Source organism: Cydia amplana, chromosome Z (genome assembly GCF_948474715.1).
Source record: "Cydia amplana chromosome Z, ilCydAmpl1.1, whole genome shotgun sequence".
NCBI classification, from domain to species: domain Eukaryota; kingdom Metazoa; phylum Arthropoda; class Insecta; order Lepidoptera; family Tortricidae; genus Cydia; species Cydia amplana.
In genome coordinates, this window is record NC_086096.1 from 7,018,733 (window position 1) to 7,044,018 (window position 25,286).

Here is a 25,286-nt window from a genome sequence, read left to right on the forward strand (position 1 = left end):
AAGAAAGCCTTCTTCTTTAGGTCGATAAAATAATAAATTCTCCCATAAATGTGTGGTGAGCCGCGTCTGTAAGTACCCCTTTTCTCCAATGACAAGCAGTTAACATTGGCGACACTCGCTTCCCTTGACCTTTCTCGGTCGCGAGACTGTTTTTATTGTTTCCCGAGACATACTTGAGCGTAATTTTAAGTATGACATGTAACTGCTTTCGCTTTTCTCTCTGAGAATTATTAATGCGCTGTTGACGTATTTCAATGCCTAGCTATGGAATGTCATACATCTATACAGGGTGTTGCCTGTATCACGAGCAAATAATTAAAACATATATTATACTCCTCAAACTATAAAACTTTTGTTAAACAACTTTTAAAAATTATGAATCCTTTAGACTTCCTCTTTTTTATACAAAATAAATATTGACTTCAATGTACGCTGACATGAGTGTGTTTGACGTTGCTTGTCACGCTTTAAACGTAACCAAATTTGCAATACATTGCGTCTTAGAATAAACTTTAAAGTGTAATATAAATCACCTACATAAGTTATTTTTATAAGTTGCTGAACAAATATTGATCAGTTTGAGGAGTACAGTCTACAGTTTAATTTATTGCTCCTGTTACAGGAAACAGCCTGTATACTTATACCGGGTATTATATTCATTCACGATTTTTTGTGTCGGAATGGGTATGTATGTAGTTTATGGTTGCAGTGACTAATACCGCAAGTATACGCGTAAAGTCGTTGCAATTTCATTATACGTTGTTTTTAAAGTATCGTTTGTGAACAGGATGTCGACCTAAGCAAAGTGGTGCACAGCGCTATTGTTCCATACTCGTGATGCGGGCCGCCTCGGTTTGGTTCACTGAATGATTTTGAAACTAATCCTTTGTGCACCCCGCGAAGTAAGCGCCGCATTTGCTCCCAACAGGCTGGTTTAATCTAGGTATCGCGCTGGCCACGACATTGCGCGACTGGTTTAGGCTAAGGCGATAACCATAGATTGGAGCGAGACACAGTGATCGGACCTTTCGTTCCAACCTATGGTTGTCGCCTTAGCCTAAGCCAGTCGCGCAATGTCGTGGCCAGCGCGTACATACGTAATACAGTTAGAAAATGATGGAAAGATACTTAGGTACTTATAGACTGTATTCCAGTACAATAGGCTAGATGACAAGTTTTTATTATCTCAGTGAGTTTCGATATGGGATATGCATTAAAGCAATACATTATAAATTATGCCGGACGAGAAAAGCTCCTAAAAACGGTACTTTATCGTGAGTATCGTGACGTCACGGTTGGGTAGAAACTGTCTTGAAATACCTATAGAAAACAAGAAAATTGCTATTTTGACGTTGCGGCTGTCCAATTAATTGTGATAAAATAACCTACATATTGTCAACTATTTAACTAGATTCTGTAATAAAATGTTTCATCATCCCTATACTATCACACAGTTTAATGTATACTCCAGTAGAGCATTGGTTCTATAAATCATTTCTATAAGCCAAAGTTTTATTTAGCTGTTCCCAATTCCAATATTGATCGCATCAAAATACAAGCCTGTAAGGTTTCCCATGATACTTACAGCGTATAATGCCCTGAAATACGCCTGTGTTATGCAAATAAAGCACTCTGACCACACAAACTATCGTGGCACCTTGTTTACTTTACCTACGTATATATCCATTACTCTTTTATAACTTACTGTACGTAATCCAACATATGGAGATGTTTTTATATATTCGCAATCAACCGTCAGAATTATGTTGTGTGTGAAGTGTTATAGAATTACTCTTTTCGTTATCATAGTTACTAAAAACAGTTTAACAAATTTGACTGTACTGATACACACGGAATTAGAATTCAAGCACTCTTTTACAACTATTATTACATTCACCGTCAGCTGGGATAGTTTGTTAACTGCATAACTGAAAAGAGGCTACAAAACTAGGTGTTCATTTTCTAAATCAATAGCAAATTATTTATTGGCATCCTACATCTTAATCAGTTTAATATCGATCGAGTGAGTTTTAGTAAGCGACTTTTCTTGCCGTATGCGTACGTTATTTCGTTCAATAAAGCTCTTGACCACAAGGGGCTCGATTGTCATGCCAGTACTCTAAAAGCTCTCGTGTTACCCATTGAATCACAGAAACGATCCGAGCGGATAAAGCCCGCTTGTCAACGTCATAACTCATAAACTTTAGTAAGAGGAGCGGAAATAATACGATTGTCAGCCTTGGACATGCCAACTAAGAAGGGATTTGTCGATTTTGTCGAGTATATAACTAGGTAAAACAATTTCTGGGAACTTGAGACGGGTCCATCCCGCTGTGATCGTTCAAAGTGTAGGCTTAGCTTTGTGCTCGAAAAAACTCATAACTAAAGCTGATTGCATATTTTCATTGCTGTTACAAAATGGTAACGTAGGTACAATGAAACATACAATAATTACATTAGAAAACAACACAAATTGATAAAAATAGACGATAAATAAACATATAAATAAACGTTAAAGAATCTTATCTAATGATCTTATCTTTTCTAATCAAAATGTGTGGAACAGGATATTCATTCTAACAAGTTGTTTTAGGGCTTATTACCATGAAACCACGATATTAACCACAATAATATTTCAAAGATTTAAAGTCGCTGTGAAAGCAACTCGTCATGCAGTTTCACTCACCGGCTGACACAGAACTTGATTTTGAAACGTCCTTTATGTCGTAAAGGACCTCTAAACTAAAAGCAGCGATACGTTTTACCTTACGAGAGTTACGAGCCATATTTGCGTAGCGAAAGGTTACTGGCACCGAGAACGGACTAACATCTTTTATCTTTTTATCCGCGACTATTTGCCCGTTTGTCAAATAAATTAAGTTTAAAAACACATCTATTCGAACGAATGCTTAGCAGGTGGCGAGGTTCACGGGGCGGTTGTCGAGAAATTAGGTAAAGCATTAGGTAAATGTATTGCGCTTATCACGTATATTTCGTTGAGTTTATATTAGCAAATAAAAAGAAAACGAAAAAAAGGCACTTATCTCGTCCCGCCCAGAAATAAAAATCTCGGTGAGCCCCTATAAATTATGAAACCTTCGTAACGGCGAGTAGGGAATTCTGTGGCTACTTATTTCGACAACAATGCCCATGTCACTCTAGGCGAATCTACTGTGATTCCAAATGTAATTATGACTTCTGACCAGCTAACTAGGCCATTTGAAAAGTATAAAGTAGTTAGGACGCAAGGTATTTTTTGCTACACATTTATTTTGTAATTAACTAACCTTCCTTTTTCACAATCATACATTTTCATTTGTGCCATGTATTAAATAATCGAAGTTATCTTTTATTGTATAAAAGTGTGTCCACGAAACACACAGTGAAAGGGATCTGAAAATGTACTGGAGATAAAACCTGTATTTCAACGCTGATATTTCGAGCTTATAGATAAAATGTGAACCTTTTTCAATGTTCAAATTGAACGTGGTTTACCTACGTTCTCATATTTAATGCACAGTTCTATTTGCACCGAACCAGCATCCCACTGACCATAACGATAACTATATTCTTGTCTTGTCTTGTATGAATGACAGGCCTCGCACAGATATAAAAATGTTCATGCACATATTCATATGCATATTTGCTGGTGTGGAAATATTTTTTTAAACACATTTTATTCCAAAAGAGACTTCTTCGTGTTTTACAAGTTACGTTCATTCAAGAAACCTAGGTTGATCTGCGTAAGTTTCACCGATAAGAAGATTTGCTGAATTAATATAATCTTTTCTTGTCTTTGCTTAAAGCCCCCCTAGGTAGGGAAGGGGGCGTTTTTTCCGCTGAACGCCGCTATCGCAGTTTATCTCGATCTCCGAGTTCACCTTCACCTTGGCTTATAATTTTTCAGACATAACCTGATTTTTTAATCGATCCTTTAACTTACAGTCGTTTTTGCCCGAACACACTCGAAGAATTTGTTCAAATATACCTACAATATTACCAACGGATTATCAGTAGATATTAAATAATGTAAGCAACCGGTGACTCATAGATGAATACTAAGTGATGCTCGCTTGTGGAAAGACCTTATTTGAAAGTTGTATCTCCAAGACAGTTCGTGATGCGTCGTCATAATCTTTGCATACGCCTCTAGGTGTTGCGGAACTCTGATGATGTCATACTGGCTTCAAATAACTTGGATACAGGGAGGTTATTATGTCTTAAATCTAGTAGGAACTATGATGGTGTTATTAGTTAATTACAAAATAAATGGGTAGCAAAAAAGTACCTTGCGTCCTATTTACTTTACATTTTCCGTCTATGTATGTTAAAATAGTTCCCCCATTTCTTACGAACTTATGTTATAGCAAGGCAAGGTATAATCTGTTTGGAATTTGCACATCTCGTGAGCGAAATCACGACCTGCTATTAATTATAAACCTCCCGTATTTATTTATCCGATATTCGCTTGTAAATTGTACGTTTCTTAATTCAGCACAATAACATGTCTGCAAGCGTGTATAGGATTTTATATTCTAAATAAGCCCCCTGTTACAGTGTGACAGGCAATAAGTATTGGAGTAGTTCACTCGCCGCTAATTGGAGTAGTTCACTCGGAGCGTGCTCCTTACGTGAAAGTAACTACACCGATACGACGTTGCACTACAGACCACTTGTTCCAATGGATAATCCCCGATGGAACAGTCTTCCGAATAGTATACAAGAAACTCCCCTCTGTAGCAACAACAAAACGCTTCCGTGTCGAGTCGTTCCCAATTACTCCTAACTTGTATTCGTTAGCAAAGAGTAACAGTAACTATGAGCCATTATGTACAACTTGCTAACAGACACCCTTGTTAGTTGAAGCACGATCTAATTTATTATTAAGCAGCTCGATCTGCTCCTGATTTATTTAATGCAATCCACTAATGCGTCGTTATGGCATCAAGAGCACTTACGTTTCTGTGTGACGGCAATCTAATTTATTTTATACAAAAATAAAAATACCGTATTGTTGGCGACCGCGCAAAGTAGGAACTTGAAATTTGCGAACAAAGTAAGGGCTCCACTTAACTTTAATCAAGTCTGGAAGGGAGAACAAAATTTATATTCGCTGTTGTTCCCAGTACATAGGCACCTATAATCGAAATCTCGCATACCTACCTCAGGTACAAAGGGATCAAAGGCTAATTGTGTGTGAAATCGTTGCAGACTGGGTGCATACCTGTAATGTTTTAAAACTCATACCAGTTTACGTTCCGATTCGCGGAATCCATAATTTACGTCGAAAAGTCATTATATATGTTTTATTTAACGCGTCTAGTAAAGAGTACAATTAAAGTGGACTCCAGCAGTGCATTTATTTATTGAAATCGTCCCTCGTGCGGAGAATAGTCTCCACTGTTTATTTATACGAGGCAACCTATTATTTATTTCACAAGTAATAATTTACTTGTGAAAGAATTAGTTACGTACTATTAATAAAATGATTTCAATTTTAAATGAATGATATCGCAACACTATTATTAATTTTACATTTTATGTAATAAGTGCGTTGTACGCGTGGTAATGGTAAACCGATGAGAATGTTGATAGTGTTGATACTATATGAAACCCGGATAATGGTCGCAGAATGGATTCATGTTACAAAACAGAGATCGATTACCACCAAGTATTCACGGCATGGCGTCATAATGATTAAAAATATATTTTTAATTTAAAAAAGTTAAAAAGACACCAGCGAACTGTCTTTGAAGACAGTTCGCTGGTGCTGACAGAAAATCAGCGTACAATGTGGTAAATAAATCAATTTCAGAAAAAACCTTTTTTTTTACCAGGGACAACAGCGCACCGTCTGCTCCGACAGTGCTGCTCAAGCGCACCAAACATCACAAGGGCAGCATCTACTGCCTGGCCTGGAGCCCGGCGGGAGACCTGCTCGCGACCGGCTCCAACGACAAGACCGTCAAGCTGATGCGGTTCAACAGCCACACCTGCAATCTGGAAGGCCAGGAGGTAAGGAACCAAAGCATCTACTACCAAATGTCTTCGTCAAAGGCGGGCAATCCGAGATTCCCAGATGGCGGTCTAAATACTTCTCTCTATTTGGTGCTCGTGATGTGCCACCGCCGCTCCGGTGTGGCCTCGCGTTGTCCTTGAAGAAGCTACGCCTTCCAAAGCCTGCTGTGTTGCTGGTGAGGACCAGTGCCGTTTGACTACTATACAGCCCAGCGCCAGTGACATAAAAATCCGTATATCAGATATTTTTTCCTTGTAGGTAATTTGTTAGTAGAAGTGTCGAAAGTGTTTTTCGTAAAAAATCGTTGCTGTTCGGACATGAATTGTAATTAATATTTAAGTATCACAGAAATATCTTAGACGTCGGGAAAGGTATTTGGCCCAATCGTCTTAACGGCATTCGCACACCCATTGCCCTTGTAAGCACATTACACGATAATTTCCCAGCCAGACTCCTCCTGATCTTCGAACAACCCCTAAAACTTTACCGAACCGTAATGTGTACCTGTTACTACGAAAACTTGTTAACTTGGGTTACTGAGTAGCGAAGCAAGTTTATAACTATTTCCTTGAGCTGCGTGAGCCGTGGTTTCTAGTATGCGAATCTGTTTTCAGAGTAATTTCTTGGTTTTGTCTCTTGTTTAAATAATGTAACAGTTCCTGTAATATCGCAGGTTTATTGTGGTTTAGGATACAAATTAATTTTAAATTCGAAATTAACGTGCTAGGTATGTTAAAATCACAAATAAGTGATAGGTACTTGTAATTATTCAAGATAACTAGAATTGCTAATATCCTTATTTGATGAAATGGCGTTTTTAGGGTTCCGTACCTCAAAAGGAAAAAACGGAACCCTAATAGGATCACTCGTCTGTCTGTCTGTCTGTCCGTCCGTCCGTCCGTCCGTCTGTCACAGCCTATTTTCTCCGAAACTACTGGACCAATTAAGTTGAAATTTGGTACACATATGTAAGTTTGTGACCCAAAGATGGACGTGTAACGTAAATAAATGAATTTTAAATATGGAGGCCATTTTTAGGGGGTAAATGAGAAAATTAAAAAATAAAGTTCTTCTAACTATATTGTGTTACATATGAAATGTATTTTTTTTATAATTTTAGGATAAATAGTTTAGCGGTTATTCAAGAAAATAGGCAAAAAATGACCATCCCCCCCTTATCTCCGAAACTACTGGGTCTAAAATTTAAAAAAAAATACACAAAATAGTTCTTAACCTATAGATGACAGGAAAACCTATTAGAAATGTGCAGTCAAGCGTGAGTCGGACTTAATTACTTAGTTTTTGATGCTACCCCTACGGGTTTTTTATAGACATTTCACTCACGTTTCACATGAAAAAATACATTGTTAAAGATTCTGTAATGTACGGAACCCTTGGAGCGCGAGTCCGACTCGCACTTGGCCGGTTTTTCATCTTTGTAAGAGCATCATCGAAAAAAGCTGCTCTTAAATTTCCACTGTGTCAAGTAGCAACGAATAATCAAGTACCTATCTCGGCTAAAAGCGTTATAACGGTCACTTTAGCACGGCCAGGCAATGTCACTATGAGGCATTATGCTACCTTTCAGGCGAGGAAGTCAAAGTGGCAATACATTACGTTCACGTCAGACCCTTTGTTTACCTTGCTATCACTTCACCTACGAACATTTCGTAACTTTTACGTTGTTATACATGAATTTATGCTGCATTTGAACAGATTCATACGACAAAGATAATTTACTCAAGTCACTCTTTGTTTACTAAGTTTGCCGTCGAGTCAGTACACTTTACGAGGAAACTTTTCAAATGAAATGTCACTTTAACCCTTTGAGTGGGAAACACTCCTTTGTGTTCGCACGGACAAATGAACCGTGCTCCCGTTCGAGTTTGATAGCAGTTTGCTGGATAGATTTGATCCTCACGTGGAGCGGTCATGCAGTCCCTAGGCTAATTTAAACTTTTGTATCAATGGCCTTGAAGCACCCACTCCAATTTAGTAACCCCGCTTCCAATTTCAGTTGGAATACCACAAATGATTCCCGAAATTGAGTTGCATCGTACTCGTACCATGTCAATAAAACAAAGACGATGAAGCTTTCACAAACATGTCGAACTGGCATTTATGTACCAATGAACTTCGAAATGAATTTTGCTACTATTCGAAATATTGCATTCGAATAAAATATACCCAAACCGACATTTCGAATTCATTTCGTTAAAAGCAGTTGGAAACAACATATAAAATAATAAAAATACATATATATTGGCTAATGTCACTGTGTGACACTGTGATTTTACCACTTATTAAATGCTTTAGGCGACATGATTTGAGCTATTTGGGTGTCCATTTTCATGGTAGTTTTAAACACATTCAACACGGAAAGCGCAGCCATAATAAAATTACAGATAAGTACCATAACAATATGAAGTCGCACGAGTAGCAGTAAGGTCAGGTCCTAGCTGTCCAGAACGACGAGCAACGCAAGGGTGCGAGTTATTATTTAAGTATTTTAAACATATTTGACCTTACTCTGAGCCCTCTGAGGGGTGAATTAGATATGAGCGCCGATAGGCATTAAGCCGGCGGCGGCGCGCCGGTCAAAATTGGTCGGCGGCGGCGGCGAATCGGCGGCGTGGCCTTGAAACACCTTCGATTAATGAAAAAAACGATTCAAACGAAAATGTTACCGAAAAACATGTTTTTGCTGTAAGAAAGTTATAAAATAAATGCTTTTTTCTTTTTTCAAGGATAATTTATTGAATAATGGTACGAAAAAAGTTTTATATCGTATAAACTGTGGATAGGCGGTCTTAATCTTGGCGAGGTTCTGGCCGGAAGATCTTAGCGAGGCAAGGCCGAGCTCCATGTAACACCGAAGACTTGATTTCGACGCCTTCCAATGCGAGGCCAGAGGATGAGCTGCAGGTAAGCATACAGCTAAGAATCGAACGCCAAGTGTGAGCTTGGCTGTCGGCCAAACGCCTGGAGCGCTGATTGCGGCGCGCTTCTGTGCGAGGCCGAGCTACAAGAGAGCAGAGCGAGGGCGAAGGCCGATAAAGACCGAAGCCATAGTGTTAAAGATCTGGAGCTTTCCTGCGGGCGCATTCGTGCGACGCCAAAGGCCGAGCTGCAATGGAGCTAAGATCAGACAAGGACCAATGTTCAAGCTTTTTAAAAGAGGCCGAAAGTTGAGCTCCAAACAGGGCAAAAAACTTACAGGTTCATATAGCGGCTTATGCAAGCGATGCAAGGCCAAAGACTGAGCTGCGAGAGAGCAAAGCTTGAAATTTGACAGTGGCCAAGTTTAAATAAGACCCGATTCCGACGCCCTTCCGTGCGAAGCCAACGGCCGGACATTTGGACGTGAAAACCATTAATATCTCAAAATTAGCCCCTTTTTAAACCTTTTAAAGACGTTTAATCATGCTTGCAATGGTTAAATTCGCGGTAAATTACGGATGGTTAATAGCTGGCAAAATTAGTTATGCATTGGGTCGATAATCCAAAGATGTGGGTTCGAGTCTCACGTTAGCCAGAGTTGATCACAGGTAATTTTTTCATTGTGATTGACATGTCTAGTGTATATACAATCTATAAATTGTAATGTAGAACGTTCCACAATAAAAATGGAAGAAAATCAGTATGTTTATTACGAGTATATTGATGTTTAAATTGATATTAAATAATTTCGTTTCCCCAAGACTAGTAGCGCGGTTACTAGACAGATAAATTTGCATAACCTTCGATATTTTTGAATTATATGGGCCTAAAATACCTTTTGAATGCCTATAAACTATTCGAAGTGGCGCCGTTAAACATCTAAACTCGATTGAATATAATATTATCTGGTTCTGAAACCTCTGAAAGTAGATAGTAACTACCAAGGTCACGCCGATGCCACGCCGATAGGGCAGCGTCGGCGGCGGCGGCGCGAAAATTTCGTCGGCGGCGGCGGCGCGCCGGCGCGGCGCTCATATCTAGGGTGAATATGTAGTTCATACTGATCAAATATTAACTTGGGAAAAAAATCTGCTGTCTGTCTCAGACGTTTCGGCGATACATGTGTCAATGTTTTCTATGGACAACAGATTTTTTTTCGCGTTTACGGGGTTGGCTCCATAGCAAAAGTTCTTCAGTATGGCCTACATCTCCAGCCCTTAGAGTATGGTCAGACATAATAAAAACGCTCTGTATATTTTTATGTATTTGCTCGTGTGATTAATATACTAACACGCGGTTCCTGATTTGCTTATGGTAGTCATCGTTAATTAATTTCCGCCCTCTGTTTTGAATGTTTGCCTTGGTAGCAGTTAACGTAACCCTCGTCAGTGTTATTCTACATAACTCTGATGCGAACAAAAGTGTGGTTATCAAAGAGTAGGTACGTATTGTAGCTTCTCAAAGGCGCCGCTGCCTTAACGTATTATTAGAAACCGACTTTAATGACAACCGTCACAGGTATCTTTTGCTGAAAACCTCACATACATTATACTAATGCATTGATATAGCCTTTTGTCCGTTGTAGCGCGGGTCAGTGGCTCCTCGGATCTGATACCACTGCCCCAAGCCGTGGCCAGGCTTACGCTATCTCTCATGCCGGAGCGAACCGCAAAGAATGACTTATTAGCTGTGAACCGTTGGGTCTGTTCTGCGGAAACGTATCGATGGACGCCCGTTTGGTGATTTATGTAAATCGTTCAAAGGGAACTAAATACCCAACGCGAGTTAAGATTTACCAATAAACATCGTATTGATTTTATCAGCCCCCCAGATGATACCAATAATAAAATAATGCATATCAATTTTTTCATCGGAGACCAAGAAAATACACATTCCATTATTAGGGTTCCGTACCCAAAGGGTAAAAACGGGACCCTATTACTAAGACTCCGCTGTCCGTCCGTCCGTCCGTCCGTCCGTCCGTCTGTCACCAGGCTGTATCTCACTAACCGTGATAGCTAGACAGTTGAAATTTTCACAGATGATGTATTTCTGTTGCCGCTATAACAACAAATACTAAAAACAGAATAAAATAAAGATTTAAGTGGGGCTCCCATACAACAAACGTGATTTTTGACCGAAGTTAAGCAACGTCGGGCGGGGTCAGTACTTGGATGGGTGACCGTTTTTTTGCTTGTTTTTTTTGCTTGTTTTGCTCTATTTTTTTGTTGATGGTGCGGAACCCTCCATGCGCGAGTCCGACTCGCACTTGGCCGGTTTTTTTTATGTGCATGTAAAAAAGATACCTAGAGAGTACTCGTAGAATCTGTTTTTCTGGATTTTTTCCGCCCTTATATTTCTTTCTATTTTAAATGTGCTAGACACACGATTGATAGATATTACCGCCAAACACTCGAATGGATGCTTTTTTTATCGACTCAATGTGATGCATGTGTTTTATCGAAGTCAAATAAAGGAGCTCTGTTGTTTCAAAACGAAACATTTAGTTTCAGCTGTACATTGCAATTGATTGGTTTGTGTTTGGACTGGTTTTGCTTTGTTGGGTTTTGTTACTGAATGTATCACTGTGTGCACAATGGCCAGGTACCGATTTACTAGCCAGTTATTATTTTAGTTTTTTGAAAAATACCCGTTTTATACGTAATTACTACTTTTGATAACTTAAGTGTGGAACACGTTTGCCGGACACGCATGGAGAAGTGGGGTTTTCTTTGTCTACTGCTTAAACAATTAGTAATTTCATGAAAAGTAAGTACTACAAAATTACCGGTTATTTAGTCATATTATTTATAACTTCCGGCTTTCTATAATCTTATCTATGAAGCTATTTATTGCCCTAGCTAGGCTAGACTGCCTTTTATACACTGTCAATAAAAGTCAACATATTAAATATCATAGAACACACTTTATTGAGGCGTAAAACTAGTATCTTATCCGAAACTACATCGCGATAACATCGATAAAACTACCAATTCCCATATAAAGCAGGTAACTTTAGCAAACGCGTCTAGGTACGCGTTTGCATAAAAGTATTTATAAACTAGAAATCTAATAATACATGATAAGGTCGCGTTTGCGAACACTAGTTTACCTGTGACTTTCCACTAGTTTACAAGTTTACGTTGTAAAGTTACGACATATTAAGGTTCAACTCAGATAGACGGGACTTTGTATGTGAAAGGAGTCTGTTTGTACCGATAATGGAATAGTGAATTTTTACTGCTAAGCTATACCTAATAGCCGAGTAGGTACAACAGTTTCTGAGGCTATTATTAAAAGATAATGGAATGGATTTTCTAGACATTAATTTTATATATCTACCATAATATTACTTTCACAGTAGTTTACATAGACAGAGACACTGCACTGTATAGTCAGAATAGTCTTACTTATAGATATCGAGTGTTTGTAGTTAGTAAAATATAACAAACCTAGATGATAAGATTCATACAAGAAGATTCTCGGCTTACCTACATACAATAGACACTTCAAAAACTTGCTTATTTCGTTGAATGTGAAATATTTACGAAGTACACTGCGACTGCGACACTACCTTGTTAAGCTTACGAGCCCCGATGCAGTGGAGTTCATCTAGTATACACAAATATTTTGTTTATTCTAATAAATAAATTTGTATCAAGCAGAAATGTCTGCGAACGATGCTATTAAGCTTATAAATATAAAACTGCATTAGACTTTTATTGATGAAAAAAGTACTTTTATATAACGTTGTCCTAATTATCATACATCATACATGGGTTTTCGGTGCGGGAATGTTTTACACTAGCGAAATAACAGGTAAAAAATGATACTAATTTAACAATTCTAAGCACATTTGGACCTTACTACCTACGTTTAATTCATAGTTTGGTAATTATTTTACAATAATCAAAGTTATAAATACACGAAATCATTCCTGCACCGAAAACCCCGATGTATGCTAATTATGTTGTCCTTTCCTTCACCACTTCTGCATGCATGGGATTATTGTTCACCAATAGGGTAAACATTTCAAATTCAGAACAAAAACTGGCTCAACATACGCCATTAATGCTTTACATGTCATAAACAAACGCTCAAAAGTGGCCATATGGTCTGTCGTAAGCTAATTAAAATAATGTGGAAAACGACTGTTTTAGTTATGGTACAAATATGTCTACATTAGAGAACAAAGAGTTTCCGCCGACTGTAATTACATGGTACGCGAAACATCCTCTAATCGTGTACCGTATTCATGAGACAGCCCACACCTGGAGATGCCAGTATTCCTAAAGGGCCCGGAAACTTATCGGATGCTTGGTTCATACATAATTTACGAGTAATCTTGCCCTACTCGTTTGTGCGTACATTTTTGAGTTGAATGGCGCAATTGAATCCGCCCCCGTGTACAGACTTGTTTACTCGTTTAAATCATAGCGTCATCAGCTTATATTAATAGATATATCCGATCGATTAGCTTATGCAGAAATTAAAGGTCTTCCAATACATGATTTTAATGATTGCATTCGATTTTGTCTATTTACCGCGATCAGGTTTAGGTAGGTAACCTTACTTAGCATCATGTAGTAAATGATCCGGGGTCCGCTCTTGGTTGTCCCAAGAATTGGTGGGTCTGCACCAGCACCAGTATTAGCTTTTGATGTTTATGTATACATATATTTGGAAAAAATACCGCATGACTTGCGTTCTTGGGCGCGTCCATACATCTAGCACGGCTTCAAGTATGGACTCACGCGCGAGAACGACAATTAAAAGGACAGGTTGAAGACAATTATGCGCATCCTGAATAATATAATTTGCACGCGGGGGTGTGTGTATATATATATATATATATATATATATATATTTGTTAATTCACGTTTATACACATCCTCAGGTATGCATAAAATAATCTTAATGTCTCCTCATACTGGTGTTCTTGTATTACAAGCGAACTTTCTACAGTTTCTACTATCCTGTCCTTATGCTCTTATTGATATAACTAGTGAATAATTGGTATTATTGTACAAATTTGTGAGCAACAAACAACAATTCACCGTTTCAATAGCCTTTGTTCAAGTATCGTCAGATCGGCCCACTACGAAAATCTAGCAGGGTAATGGCTGAACTTTAGGCATTGGTTTTATCTGGTATTAAGGTTGATACCTCTTAACTCTCGGCCATCCCTGCCGTCGTGTTTTGTATACTTTGTGTTTTATTATGCCTTAAGCCTGAAGAATAAAAAATGTATAGAAGCGATATCTAACACTAATCATTTATGGAGACGAGGTACGAGTAACAACGATTTAGTGTACTTAGAGTTGATCTAAAAGCTGAAAGTCCCTACATTGTTAGCGTGTGCGCTGACCGCAATTCACGCGTTCGGTGACTTCGGTGAAATATCCGTCTCTTCCATATATGTGCCTATTCGTAAAACGGATATCATCGCGTGGGGCTGTTTGAAATTCCGGCCGTTATTTGTGACTATGACACCATTGCTGGAGGCCAAATACTTTGTAGGTACGTATCATACGTGTTCCTGCTAAGGGCCTATTTAGTTTAGTTTAGTGTCTTTTGGTGTATATTGTAGTTTGTGTCGCCGTGGAACAGTCTTAATTTCGATACCAAGAGAATTTACACGTGTCAATATATGTCTTTAAATACGCGGTGTGTTAATAAACTAATAAATAAACTGTTAAACAGGTATTTTTGATATAATTGCACAGATAATGCTCTTAAAGTACATCGTAGACTACTTAAGCGTCGGTTCTCTCTGTGCATTTTATTCTACGTTATTGACCTTCGCGCCAGACAAATCCTCCCTTAGACCTTTTGAAGGGCAAACATTCCTTTAATGTTTTCGGGATTAGGTCCACCTCATTTTACACGGGTACGCTTTTGAGTATAAATGATAATGCCTTTATTTATAAGGACAAACCAATCGGGGTTTTAATCTTTCTAGGCTATGCCTATTGAGTAGTTGTTAGATTGGTTAGTCAAAATTACATTTACTATTAATAATGATTCCTCTCAAATGCGGATGGAAAAGAAAGAGCTAAACCGTATAGTTCTGCCGCGTCCGTCTGTCTTAAATATCACCTTTTTCACTAAACAATATTTGTTCGAGTTAATCTACTTATACTTACAAGCATAAAATATATCATCTTGTTCAGGTGGAGTTAACGATGCACGACGGCACAGTACGAGACGTGTGTTTCATAGAGGACACGACCAACAAAACCAGCCTGCTGGTGAGCGGCGGCGCCGGCGACTGCAAGATCTACGTCACCGACTGCGCTACTGGCAAGACTTTCCAGGTAAGTCATCTTCTTCGGGTTGTCCCGGCATTTTGACACGGCTCATGGGAGCGCCGGCGACTGCTAGATCTACGTCACCGACTGCGCCACTGGCAAGACTTTCCAGGTAAGTCATCTTCTTCGGGTTGTCCCGGCATTTTGACACGGCTCATGGGAGCGCCGGCGACTGCAAGATCTACGTCACCGACTGCGCTACTGGCAAGACTTTCCAGGTAAGTCATCTTCTTCGGGTTGTCCCGGCATTTTGACACGGCTCATGGGAGCGCCGGCGACTGCTAGATCTACGTCACCGACTGCGCCACTGGCAAGACTTTCCAGGTAAGTCATCTTCTTCGGGTTGTCCCGGCATTTTGACACGGCTCATGGGAGCGCCGGCGACTGCAAGATCTACGTCACCGACTGCGCCACTGGCAAGACTTTCCAGGTAAGTCATCTTCCTCGCATTGTCCCGGCATTTTGCGACGGCTCATGAGAGCCTGGGAACAACTAATTCCATGGATTGGCGTGGGCACTAGTATTTACGGAAGCGACTGCTATGTGACCTTCCAACCCAGATGGTAAACTAGGCCCTTATTGGGTTTAGTCCGGTTTCATCACGATGTTTTTCTTCACCGAAAAGCGACTGGTAAATATCAAATAATATTACGTACATAAGTTCCGAAATACTCATTGGTACGAGCCGGAGTTTAATCCGCGACCTCCGGATTGCACGACGCACGCTCTTACCATTTCCATGTAAATGTTCCCCCTACACTATCCGCAAACCAAACCGATGATCTGGCTCGTAAAATTTCACTACCTAGATGATAAGATTCAAATACTAATAAAAACAGTACGATAAAATCTAGCCCGTAAGTCGCATCATATCTAAATCGGTTGTTTATTTGTACACAGGCACTAAGCGGTCACTCCGGGCACGTGTTGTCGCTGTACAACTGGGGCGGAGCGATGTTCGTGTCTGGCAGCCAGGACAAGTCGGTCCGCTTCTGGGACCTGCGGACGGGGGGCTGCGTTAACGTCATCTCGCCGCCCGTCGGCAGCGCTACCAAGGTGAATACAATAGGGATGTTGACATGAATCGCGAATATATAATATGTTATGTTTTTACCATAGCAGGGAATATTAGAACGCGGAAAATCATATTTTGCAAGTGTAAATATGCGTAATAAATTAATTAAAAATAATCAAAAGTATTTAAAAATAATGCCCAGTATCACGTGACTGCAAACGCCAATCGGAGCGCGTGACGTAATCACAGTGGAATCACCAAAGACAAGTTATAAAACCTGCTTAAGTGTCTACAGATTATCGTACCGAAACGCGATCTTGGTGCGGTGCGGCGCACGAATCGATAGTGTGTAAGGTGGTGCGTTAAGGACGCAGCTATAAGTTAGAGCGAGAAAGAAGGTCGCTGTCCGATGCGGTAGTGTGTTAAGGCTTTAAAAAAAATGACTGACAGCAGTTTGTTTAAATCGCCGTTACGTCATCAAGGTCACGTGACAGTTTGGAGCGTTTAGGCGCGAAATTTAAACACGAAACTTATTATACATGTTTTTTTATTCAAAATTAATGAATATATTTTTTTAATATTTTTTTCTGTAATTATTACGTGTCTATCTACAAAATGAAACCAGTTCCAAAAAAATGTCAACATCCCTATTAGAATACTATATAGAGCGTACTCGCATCTTGAAGGCCGGCAACGTATATATAAGTCCTCTGGTTAGACGACAGCGGTTTCACTCACTTGAATTTTTAGTCGCTATTGGCGACATGTCGGCACTCGAGCCTGAGGAAGGACCGCAGGCCCGAAACATGTCGCCAATAGTCAAGTGACTGAAACCGTGTCTGAACAGTTTAAAATGTCTCACTATAGTTTAATCTCGATAACTCCTTTGTTGTTGCGGGTGTCCATAGAAGATGGTAAAGGCTCACCATTAGGCGATTTGTCGGTATGTTTGCCTCCTACTTATATCATAAAAAGCGGCCAAGTGCGAGTCGGACTCGCCCATGAAGGGTTCCGTATTTAGGCGATTTATGACGTATTAAAAAAAAACTACTTACTAGATCTCGTTCAAACCAATTTTCGGTGGAAGTTTACATGGTAATGTACATCATATATTTTTTTTTGTTTTATCATTCTCTTATTTTAGAAGTTACAGGGGGGGGGACACACATTTTACCACTTTGGAAGTGTCTCTCGCGCAAACTATTCAGTTTAGAAAAAAATGATATTAGAAACCTCAATATCATTTTTGAAGACCTATCCATAGATACCCCACACGTATGGGTTTGATGAAAAAAAAATTTTTGAGTTTCAGTTCGAAGTATGGGGAACCCCAAAAATTTATTGTTTTTTTTCTATTTTTGTGTGAAAATCTTAATGCAGTTCACAGAATACATCTACTTACCAACATTATATAGTTCTTATAGTTTCGGAGAAAAGTGGCTGTGACATACGGACGGACAGACAGGCGGACAGACGGACAGACGGACAGACATGACGAATCTATAAGGGTTCCGTTTTTTGCCATTTGGCTACGGAACCCTAAAAACAGTCGACATACGAAAATATCAATCGCTCTGATTCTCGCTGTACACCTGAAACGAAGCGATGCTAACGTGTCTAGCACTAGGACCAGTATCTAATAGCAGTATATTAGTATGGTACCATACTACTGTCGGCAGTGCAACTAAGGTATCTGTACCGTCACTAAGAAAGTCAAGAAATTTCAAAAAATCGGTGAACGGTCAGGAGTATTTAGCCAGTGTATTTAATTTAATTTATAGCGCGCCGTTTTCTACTGATGGAATAGGTTCTAAACCTACATCTCTAGAGTAATTTCATGTTCCATGTTCAAAATAAAATTATGAAGTCGTTAATCGTGGTTTAGATAACCTTTTGTTTGAACATTATAGAAATCGATAGCAAAAGTTACTTTTGCCTTGTACGCTACAGTCAGCAGCAGAAATATACTCGACCTCAACTTATAATGTTAATGAAGTATGGGTAAATAATACCCGTAAATAACTGACTGTTTTAGCATCGTATTTTCATTTCACCTGTTAGGAGCCGGTAAAGTGGATCTGGATTAAACTGATCTAGCCATAAATTCTGTCACTATGTTGTCAGTACAGAACAACTATGAATTAAGTTATTGAATTAAATTTTACATATCAAATAGAGATTCTAATTAGAGATACAATATGCCTAATTAATCTAATTATTATTCGATATTGACATATCTTGTCTTAATTCATGACTTTTAATGAACGAGCGACGCACCACCAAAATACGTATCACTTTTTCATCACCTCCGTCGGTAATCCGTCGGTGTTTTTGATCCTAAAACTTTTTAATATTTCTGTAACAAACCAATGTTTATTTGACGAGAAGAGCTGGCTTGGATCTAGACAGAAAACATTTTTTGTGCGTATTTTCGGGTTGACTTGATTATTCAAGCGGGAGGACAACATCGAATAATCATTAGGCATTTTTTATTCGTTATTCATTCCTTTAATAATTGCATAAAACTTATTTCAATAATACATAGTCTCTAAAGGGACAAAAATTTACTTTGTGAGTTTTGTGACGTAATTTATGGCTAGACTAGGTGTAGATGTATATTTAACTTATGAATCTAGTATATTTCTGTTTTCTTTAATTTCAACATGTTTTGTAACATCTTTCATTATTTTTTATTTAATTAAATACATTCAATCGAAGAAGTTTTATCATACAATAAAACTGATGATTTGTTAAATTGATAATTGTGCCATAAAGCTTATTAGATCATTTCATAAAACTTAAAAAAAAAAAACTCTGGAAATAAAACTCCAAAAATAGATAAGTTACGATCCGCGTCCCTTTAGCATAAACCTTCTAAGTTGGGAAGTTAATCTTCCCAGTTTATACTTGATATTGGCAAGAAGATAGATCGTCGCGTCGCTTATAAAATATGCAGCATAATGCATGTGACACTTTCAACTGGTATACCTAGTACGAGTAGCTAAGCTGTCGAATATTCTTATTGATGAACTTTAGTTGATGTGACATATTTGGCCCATTAAAAGTTTGAAAATACGGTTTCATTTCAAACATTAAATTAATGCATTATTACAGAGGTAAAAAAATAACAGTATGTACCTATCCGTTTCTTAAAAGTGGTCCATAAAAACTGACAGACAAGCAGGTACAATATTTTAGCCAATTCTTAGTCCTAATATCACCCGCTTTGATAGTCTTTCATACCTTGTCGTAGACTACGAGTACATTTCGCTAGTTGTAACCTATACATGTAACATTGAAGCCAAAAGATCAAGCTGTCGTTCACCAACGAGACGGACCGATCAAGTCAAAGAGCGGTCATGGTACGCGCTGGACAGAAACCGGTGACCACGATCCTCAGACATGAGGGACCGACCCAGGGAGAAAGAGAAAGAAAAGATACAAGAAAGATACATGTAACTGACGGTCGGCATAACTTATCTAGTATCAATAAGGTTCACGAATGGTCAGTTAAGTGAGGCAACGATGTTATATTTACACTGTCGTTTTATATGACCTTAATGAGAACCTCAATTTGTGTTGTGTAGGGTGCAGCCGTGGCGTCGCTGGCGGTGGACCCGTCCGGGCGCCTCCTCGTGTGCGGGCACGACGACGGGTCGTGCGCGCTGCACGACGTGCGCGGCTCGCGCGCGCTGCAGCGGTTCACGCCGCACACGGGAGACGTGCGCAGCGTGCGCTTCTCGCCCGGCGCTTATTATCTACTCACGGCCGGGTACGACACCAGAGTCGTGCTCACTGATCTTCAGGGTGAGTTTACTACTGTACTTTCCTAGCAAATAATGTCGTGCTTAAAGTGTCATTCTATGGAACTTTCTATGTAAACAAAAGTCACTAGTAAATTCATCATTCAGAGACTATTTGAATATGGCGGTTTGTTTACATAGTTAGCAAGTTCCAAATAATGACACTTTACGAATCTCCAGTGTGAGCTCAACTATTAATTATTCTTAGCTTTTTATTGAAACTTGTGTCATACACACAACGAAAGCCGTCACTTTGGTACATATCAGTTTACAGCTTGTATTAATAGAAACACAAGGTTATATAAGACGAGTACCTCTGTAAACAGATAAGGGCTCAATCAGAATAATGCTTTGTAGCTGTTAACTTTGGTATGTATCAGAGACATGAACCTAATTGCTGTGTATACGGTCTATGATATTTGGTACCGAGATAGTTTGAGTCCCGGGGAACATAGGACAGTTGTTATGACGGAAATCATTACTCGCGAAGTCGCGGGCAGAGGCTTGTATTAATTATATAACAACCTAAAAAAAAAAAAACAAAAGCGTCAAAAGTTCAAAACGAGTAACAAGTCAAAGTGGGCCATGTTTGTTCAGCTTAACTATTCAAAAGTAATAGTTTTCTACTTTCTGGCGTAACTCCGATTTAAAACTTATACTATACTACTTAAAAATTTCGACTTTGTGAAAAGTTCGACGTGTTATTTTAACATCTATACCGACTTCGACTTACACTAACTCTGACTAAAAGGATAAGGGTATCTTGTATTTTTTATCGTGTTATGTGAAATAGGTTATCTCGTTCGATTTGCGACTTCCTTCGCAACCGATCTTGTTTCGCTGCTGCCAGTTACGTAGAGGCGAAAGAAAAGAGTGATCAACGGATGACAGTTTCATTACTATACACGACTGTTGTTTTGTTTGGCATCTCTACTATAGATTACTTACATAATATATATATATATTAATTTTAGTTAAAGCATAGAGAAATATAGTAAGACAAGAGTGCTCACTCCATACATCAGTTAGACTATTCATTTCAGTGTCTACATCTAGCATCGAGTAGCGGAACTATCAGTACTGCTACTTGACAATAGATGTAGCAGTACTGATAGTTCCGCTACTCGATGCTAGATGCTAAGTCTTTTTGGTACTAAAACTGATGTATGGAGTGAGCAATCTATGTATTTTTTTCTGTATGGTTAAAGCTAAATAACTTTCCTAAATTAGTCTTTCAAATTGTATTTACGAAAATGGGTTGATAGTTTAATGTCGACTAGTTGTAAAGCAACGAAGTGTTGATTAGAGCCAGAACACATTAACAGCACATTCTGGGCAGTCCGTTAATCGCCCATTAATTAGCCAGTCGTATCCTAACATGGGTCTGCAAGGCGAGCCATTAGGTGGACTATTAGAAAAAAATACGCTTGTTGCCGTCGGTCACGGTTTACTTCACAAATATATGTATTAGAATAAAGTTAGATGTGATGTGGTACAGTACATGCCATGTGCGAAGTGCTATGTGCTTTTATGTTAAAATCATATGCTTCATTAATTCGGATTTTGAGAGGATAAAAATGTGTAAATGTATGATTTATACTTTATTTTGTAGGTACCCCATTGTCGGTTATAGAAGGTTTTGTAAGGCGAGGGTATACTTATTAGTCGATGACATTGTTTTCTAGGCAATATTTATTTTAGTGTTTTTATACGTGGTATTGACAGCTAGAGTTGTCAATTCTGCTGATTCGCACTTTTTTGCCGCAGCTTGAAACGTCCCTGTTGAAAAAGACATTCATGATGATCGTACGCACGCGATTAAATTGCACGGAAGTAATGTCAGATACATATGTAAAGAAATTGTCTACCATAATGGTGCCACGGAAACTGTATTTTATTGCTAACTCAGATCATACTGAAAATCCCATGAAAAAAATATTTTGCGAGTTGAAATCCTAACAACGCCAGACATACAACGACAACCTAATAAAATACATAGATTCCTAAGTAGCTCATTCTAAAAACTTTCAGTGAGCATTTAACTATACGTGATTATGTCTTAAATTGGACAAATATATTATTGAACTTATTTGTGAAAAATAGCCGTCGGATCTCTATTCGAAGCGCATGTATAGTCTTCTTATTAAAATGTACTAGCGAATAATTTTTCTATTAGCTCCGACGCTACCAACCTTATTAGGTCGTGTCCTGAGGGGTTTCTTAGTATCGCCCGAGATCGATAACTCATTAATACTCTCGTGCGGTGCAAACGAGGCATAAATACTGTTTATTAAGGAGAACACGTGGTTAATCTTCATCGCGGATAAGGCCGTAAGTTGGCTTTGCTTCAGCAATACTCATAGGAAAATACGTGAGAGAACTACGTCAACTAGTGTGTACTAAAATAATTAAACTCTTACTGGGATAACTATGCGCGGCTAACGTTACGCCACGATCGACTACTAAAACTGGCGTATAAGTTTCAAATACCAGTGTAATAGCAATATGGATGAGATTGCGCAATTGCCATTAAGTAGTTTTCGTTACAGAATACACATTGTTTTGTTCCACGTTCTATCATTTCAAGACACCTTTGGTGAATCGACGTTGCAGCTAGAAGGAAATTCTTATGATTATGATTCTAATCTAACATCAGTCAGGCGCTTACGCGACTATGGCTCCTAGATAGACCCTCTTCAGTTGCTCTTCTCGATTACTCGAGACACGCGTTGTCAGCAAAAACTAGGCCTTTAATAAACTAAAACGTTAAGTACTGTAGAATACCTATTCTACCAATTCAGAATACAAAATTTCAAACCAGAGGCTGTGGTACATTAGGCATGTAGTATATGATACACTTGTTTGGATGGATTCTGCTTTCTTGTATCACTCCCTAGCTCCCTACTGTCTTTCTCTCTTTTTTCTCCTAGTGCGCTTACTTGATCGCCGGTCGATCACACTAGGGTCTCCGGTTCCAATTTTGACTTGCGCCGCGCTGGCAATTTTGGCATTAGAATACTACCGGGAAAGCGCTTAGATAAAAGGAAGGAACAGAAGATGTGCATTTTAAAGAGTTCGAAGGCCGTCTGACAGTTCATGTCATTCAACAAGTATCTACTTGACGTATAAGTAGATGCGCCTCTCTAAGAGACCACGCACACTATAAAAGGCTTTAGAACATATAAACTGTCATGGCCATATTAAATTATTATCTCCATACTATTACTTGTGTGTTTAATTCCATCCATTCATCAGTTCCACCTTTGAATTACGCAACCTATAACCAACCCCAGTGTCGTTAGTTAGTATCATATGTCACGTTGGCTCCGTAATCAACTGTAGCAAACAAGGGACCCTAATAGGACAAATGTTTGCTGATATCAGTCAGTACTCCGACCCGATGACGGGCGCTAAATGAAACTCGTCGGAATCACTAATAACGAATGCCTTTTTTATTACTACGACGTGGCATACGTGATTATTGTAGGTATTGGATTTGACACATGATTTAGAGCTCATTTAGACGGTGCGAGTAGGGTTTGCAATCCGGATCCGGAATCTATGAAATTATCCGGATCTGGATACGGATCGCGGATCTTCCCAGCGAGAACTCGCATGCGAGTTTCATTCCATTGCGATATTTGATCGGTCGGCTGAGTTGATGTAACTTCAATGGTCCGCAATGTAACTAAAATTGTATACGAGTTCGCACGCCGTCTAAATGAGCCCTTAAACAGGAGCAAAAGTGAAAATAAAGATATTTTATTTCACAAAATAAGTAAGATTTACTGTAACGCGGTAAAGTCACTAAACGTAATAAACAGCCCCCCTCCCCGCCAAAGGATCATGCAAATTTGGCCTACGATTCGATAAGCATGCTATATATACGATAAATGTAATCATATTTTTTACAATCTCATACATATATTAGATTGCAACGGACACTTCTTAGTACCGAAAATAAGTAAAATAGTAATTAAACCAAATCAACACATCAAACTACGCCATTGTCGCCATTACATAAAAAAATACATCCATTGCATTCTTTCGCTTCCGGTCCGTTTCGTTATTTATAAAATATAGTCTTTGGTCGCAAATACTTTCAATTAAACGCGATATTTTATCTGTGAGAAAATAAATCATACCATGCATTCTTCTACCGCTTCTGTCACAATTGTCATCATAATTTGAAAGCATGTTAATCCTTGTTCCGCGTTTACTTTCTTTCCCTTTTACAATTTACTTGACGTTGGCTACGGGCAACACCTACCCTCAAACCATAAAAAAAACTAATGACATTCTTGAACAAATAACAATGCACCTTATTTCCTTGTAATAAGGCATAATCATATTTAACATGGCCCGTACGATCATACCCATTAGTTAATACAAGTCAGAATTCCTAACCTCAAAATCATGGATAAATTCCTCTTTTATAATGTTCTGTGAAGTGTCCGTGAATTTCTAATAACTGTCGGGACTTTCATTTCATGTTTAGAGCCTAATAATATACCACCCATGTTTAGCGAGTGTTGGGCCAAACTTGTATGGGAGCGGAACATCATCCTTTTGGTCGGTAGAATGAATCTCGTTACTATCAGATATTGGGTAGGTATACTCAAATCAAGATATTGGAAAATGTGAAACCTATTCCTAGTTTTTCGGTTCTGTCGCCGGCAACACTTATCAAATGCATGCGTTTTATGTTGGTCTGCATTAAACGATCTGAGCTGGAGTACCTTATACCTACAAGCCGGGGATAACGTTTTCTAAGCTTCCAATTCACATTCAATTTTATTTGACTTAGCCAAACAGCTTTGTCGAGTTCAAAAAAGGCTATAGTATACACTTAATAGACAATGGTATCTAATCGTAAAAAATATAATTATCATCGATTTTCTAAACGTGGTGTTTTGTTTTAGGCGATTTGACCTGCGCCTTGCCGAGCGTCCCCGTGGCCCGACACCCCGACAAGGTGATCTCCGCCAGATGGCACCCGGACGATTTCTCATTCCTTTCCACTTCTGCAGACAAAACCGCCGTGCTGTGGACTATACCGCCGGTCTAACCTCCTCAGGTATCCGGGTCGTACTAACACTGAAAAAGGCTCTTTCCTCACTTGACGTTGCGGGACCGGCAAACTAAAACGGGGATGGGACTCACTCCCAATCAGGAACATTTACTGCGTACCGTTTCGA

General features: G+C 38.9%; 1 protein-coding gene across 3 annotated transcripts in view; it reads left to right on the forward strand.

Moving 5' to 3' along the window:
• LOC134661914 (WD repeat-containing protein 47) overlaps positions 1–25,239 on the forward strand; it is a 91,877-nt gene extending 66,638 nt beyond the window's left edge. For 2 of the 3 annotated variants that reach the window (XM_063518159.1, XM_063518160.1), the window contains 5 exons: positions 5,838–6,015; positions 15,133–15,276; positions 16,171–16,326; positions 19,873–20,092; positions 25,011–25,239. In XM_063518159.1, coding sequence (XP_063374229.1) covers positions 5,838–6,015; positions 15,133–15,276; positions 16,171–16,326; positions 19,873–20,092; positions 25,011–25,156 — 844 coding nt within the window. In that variant the 3' untranslated portion in view covers positions 25,157–25,239. The remainder of the gene's footprint in view (positions 1–5,837; positions 6,016–15,132; positions 15,277–16,170; positions 16,327–19,872; positions 20,093–25,010) is intronic. The other variant, XM_063518162.1, reaches the window with a different exon arrangement.
• Positions 25,240–25,286: the final 47 nt, after the last annotated feature.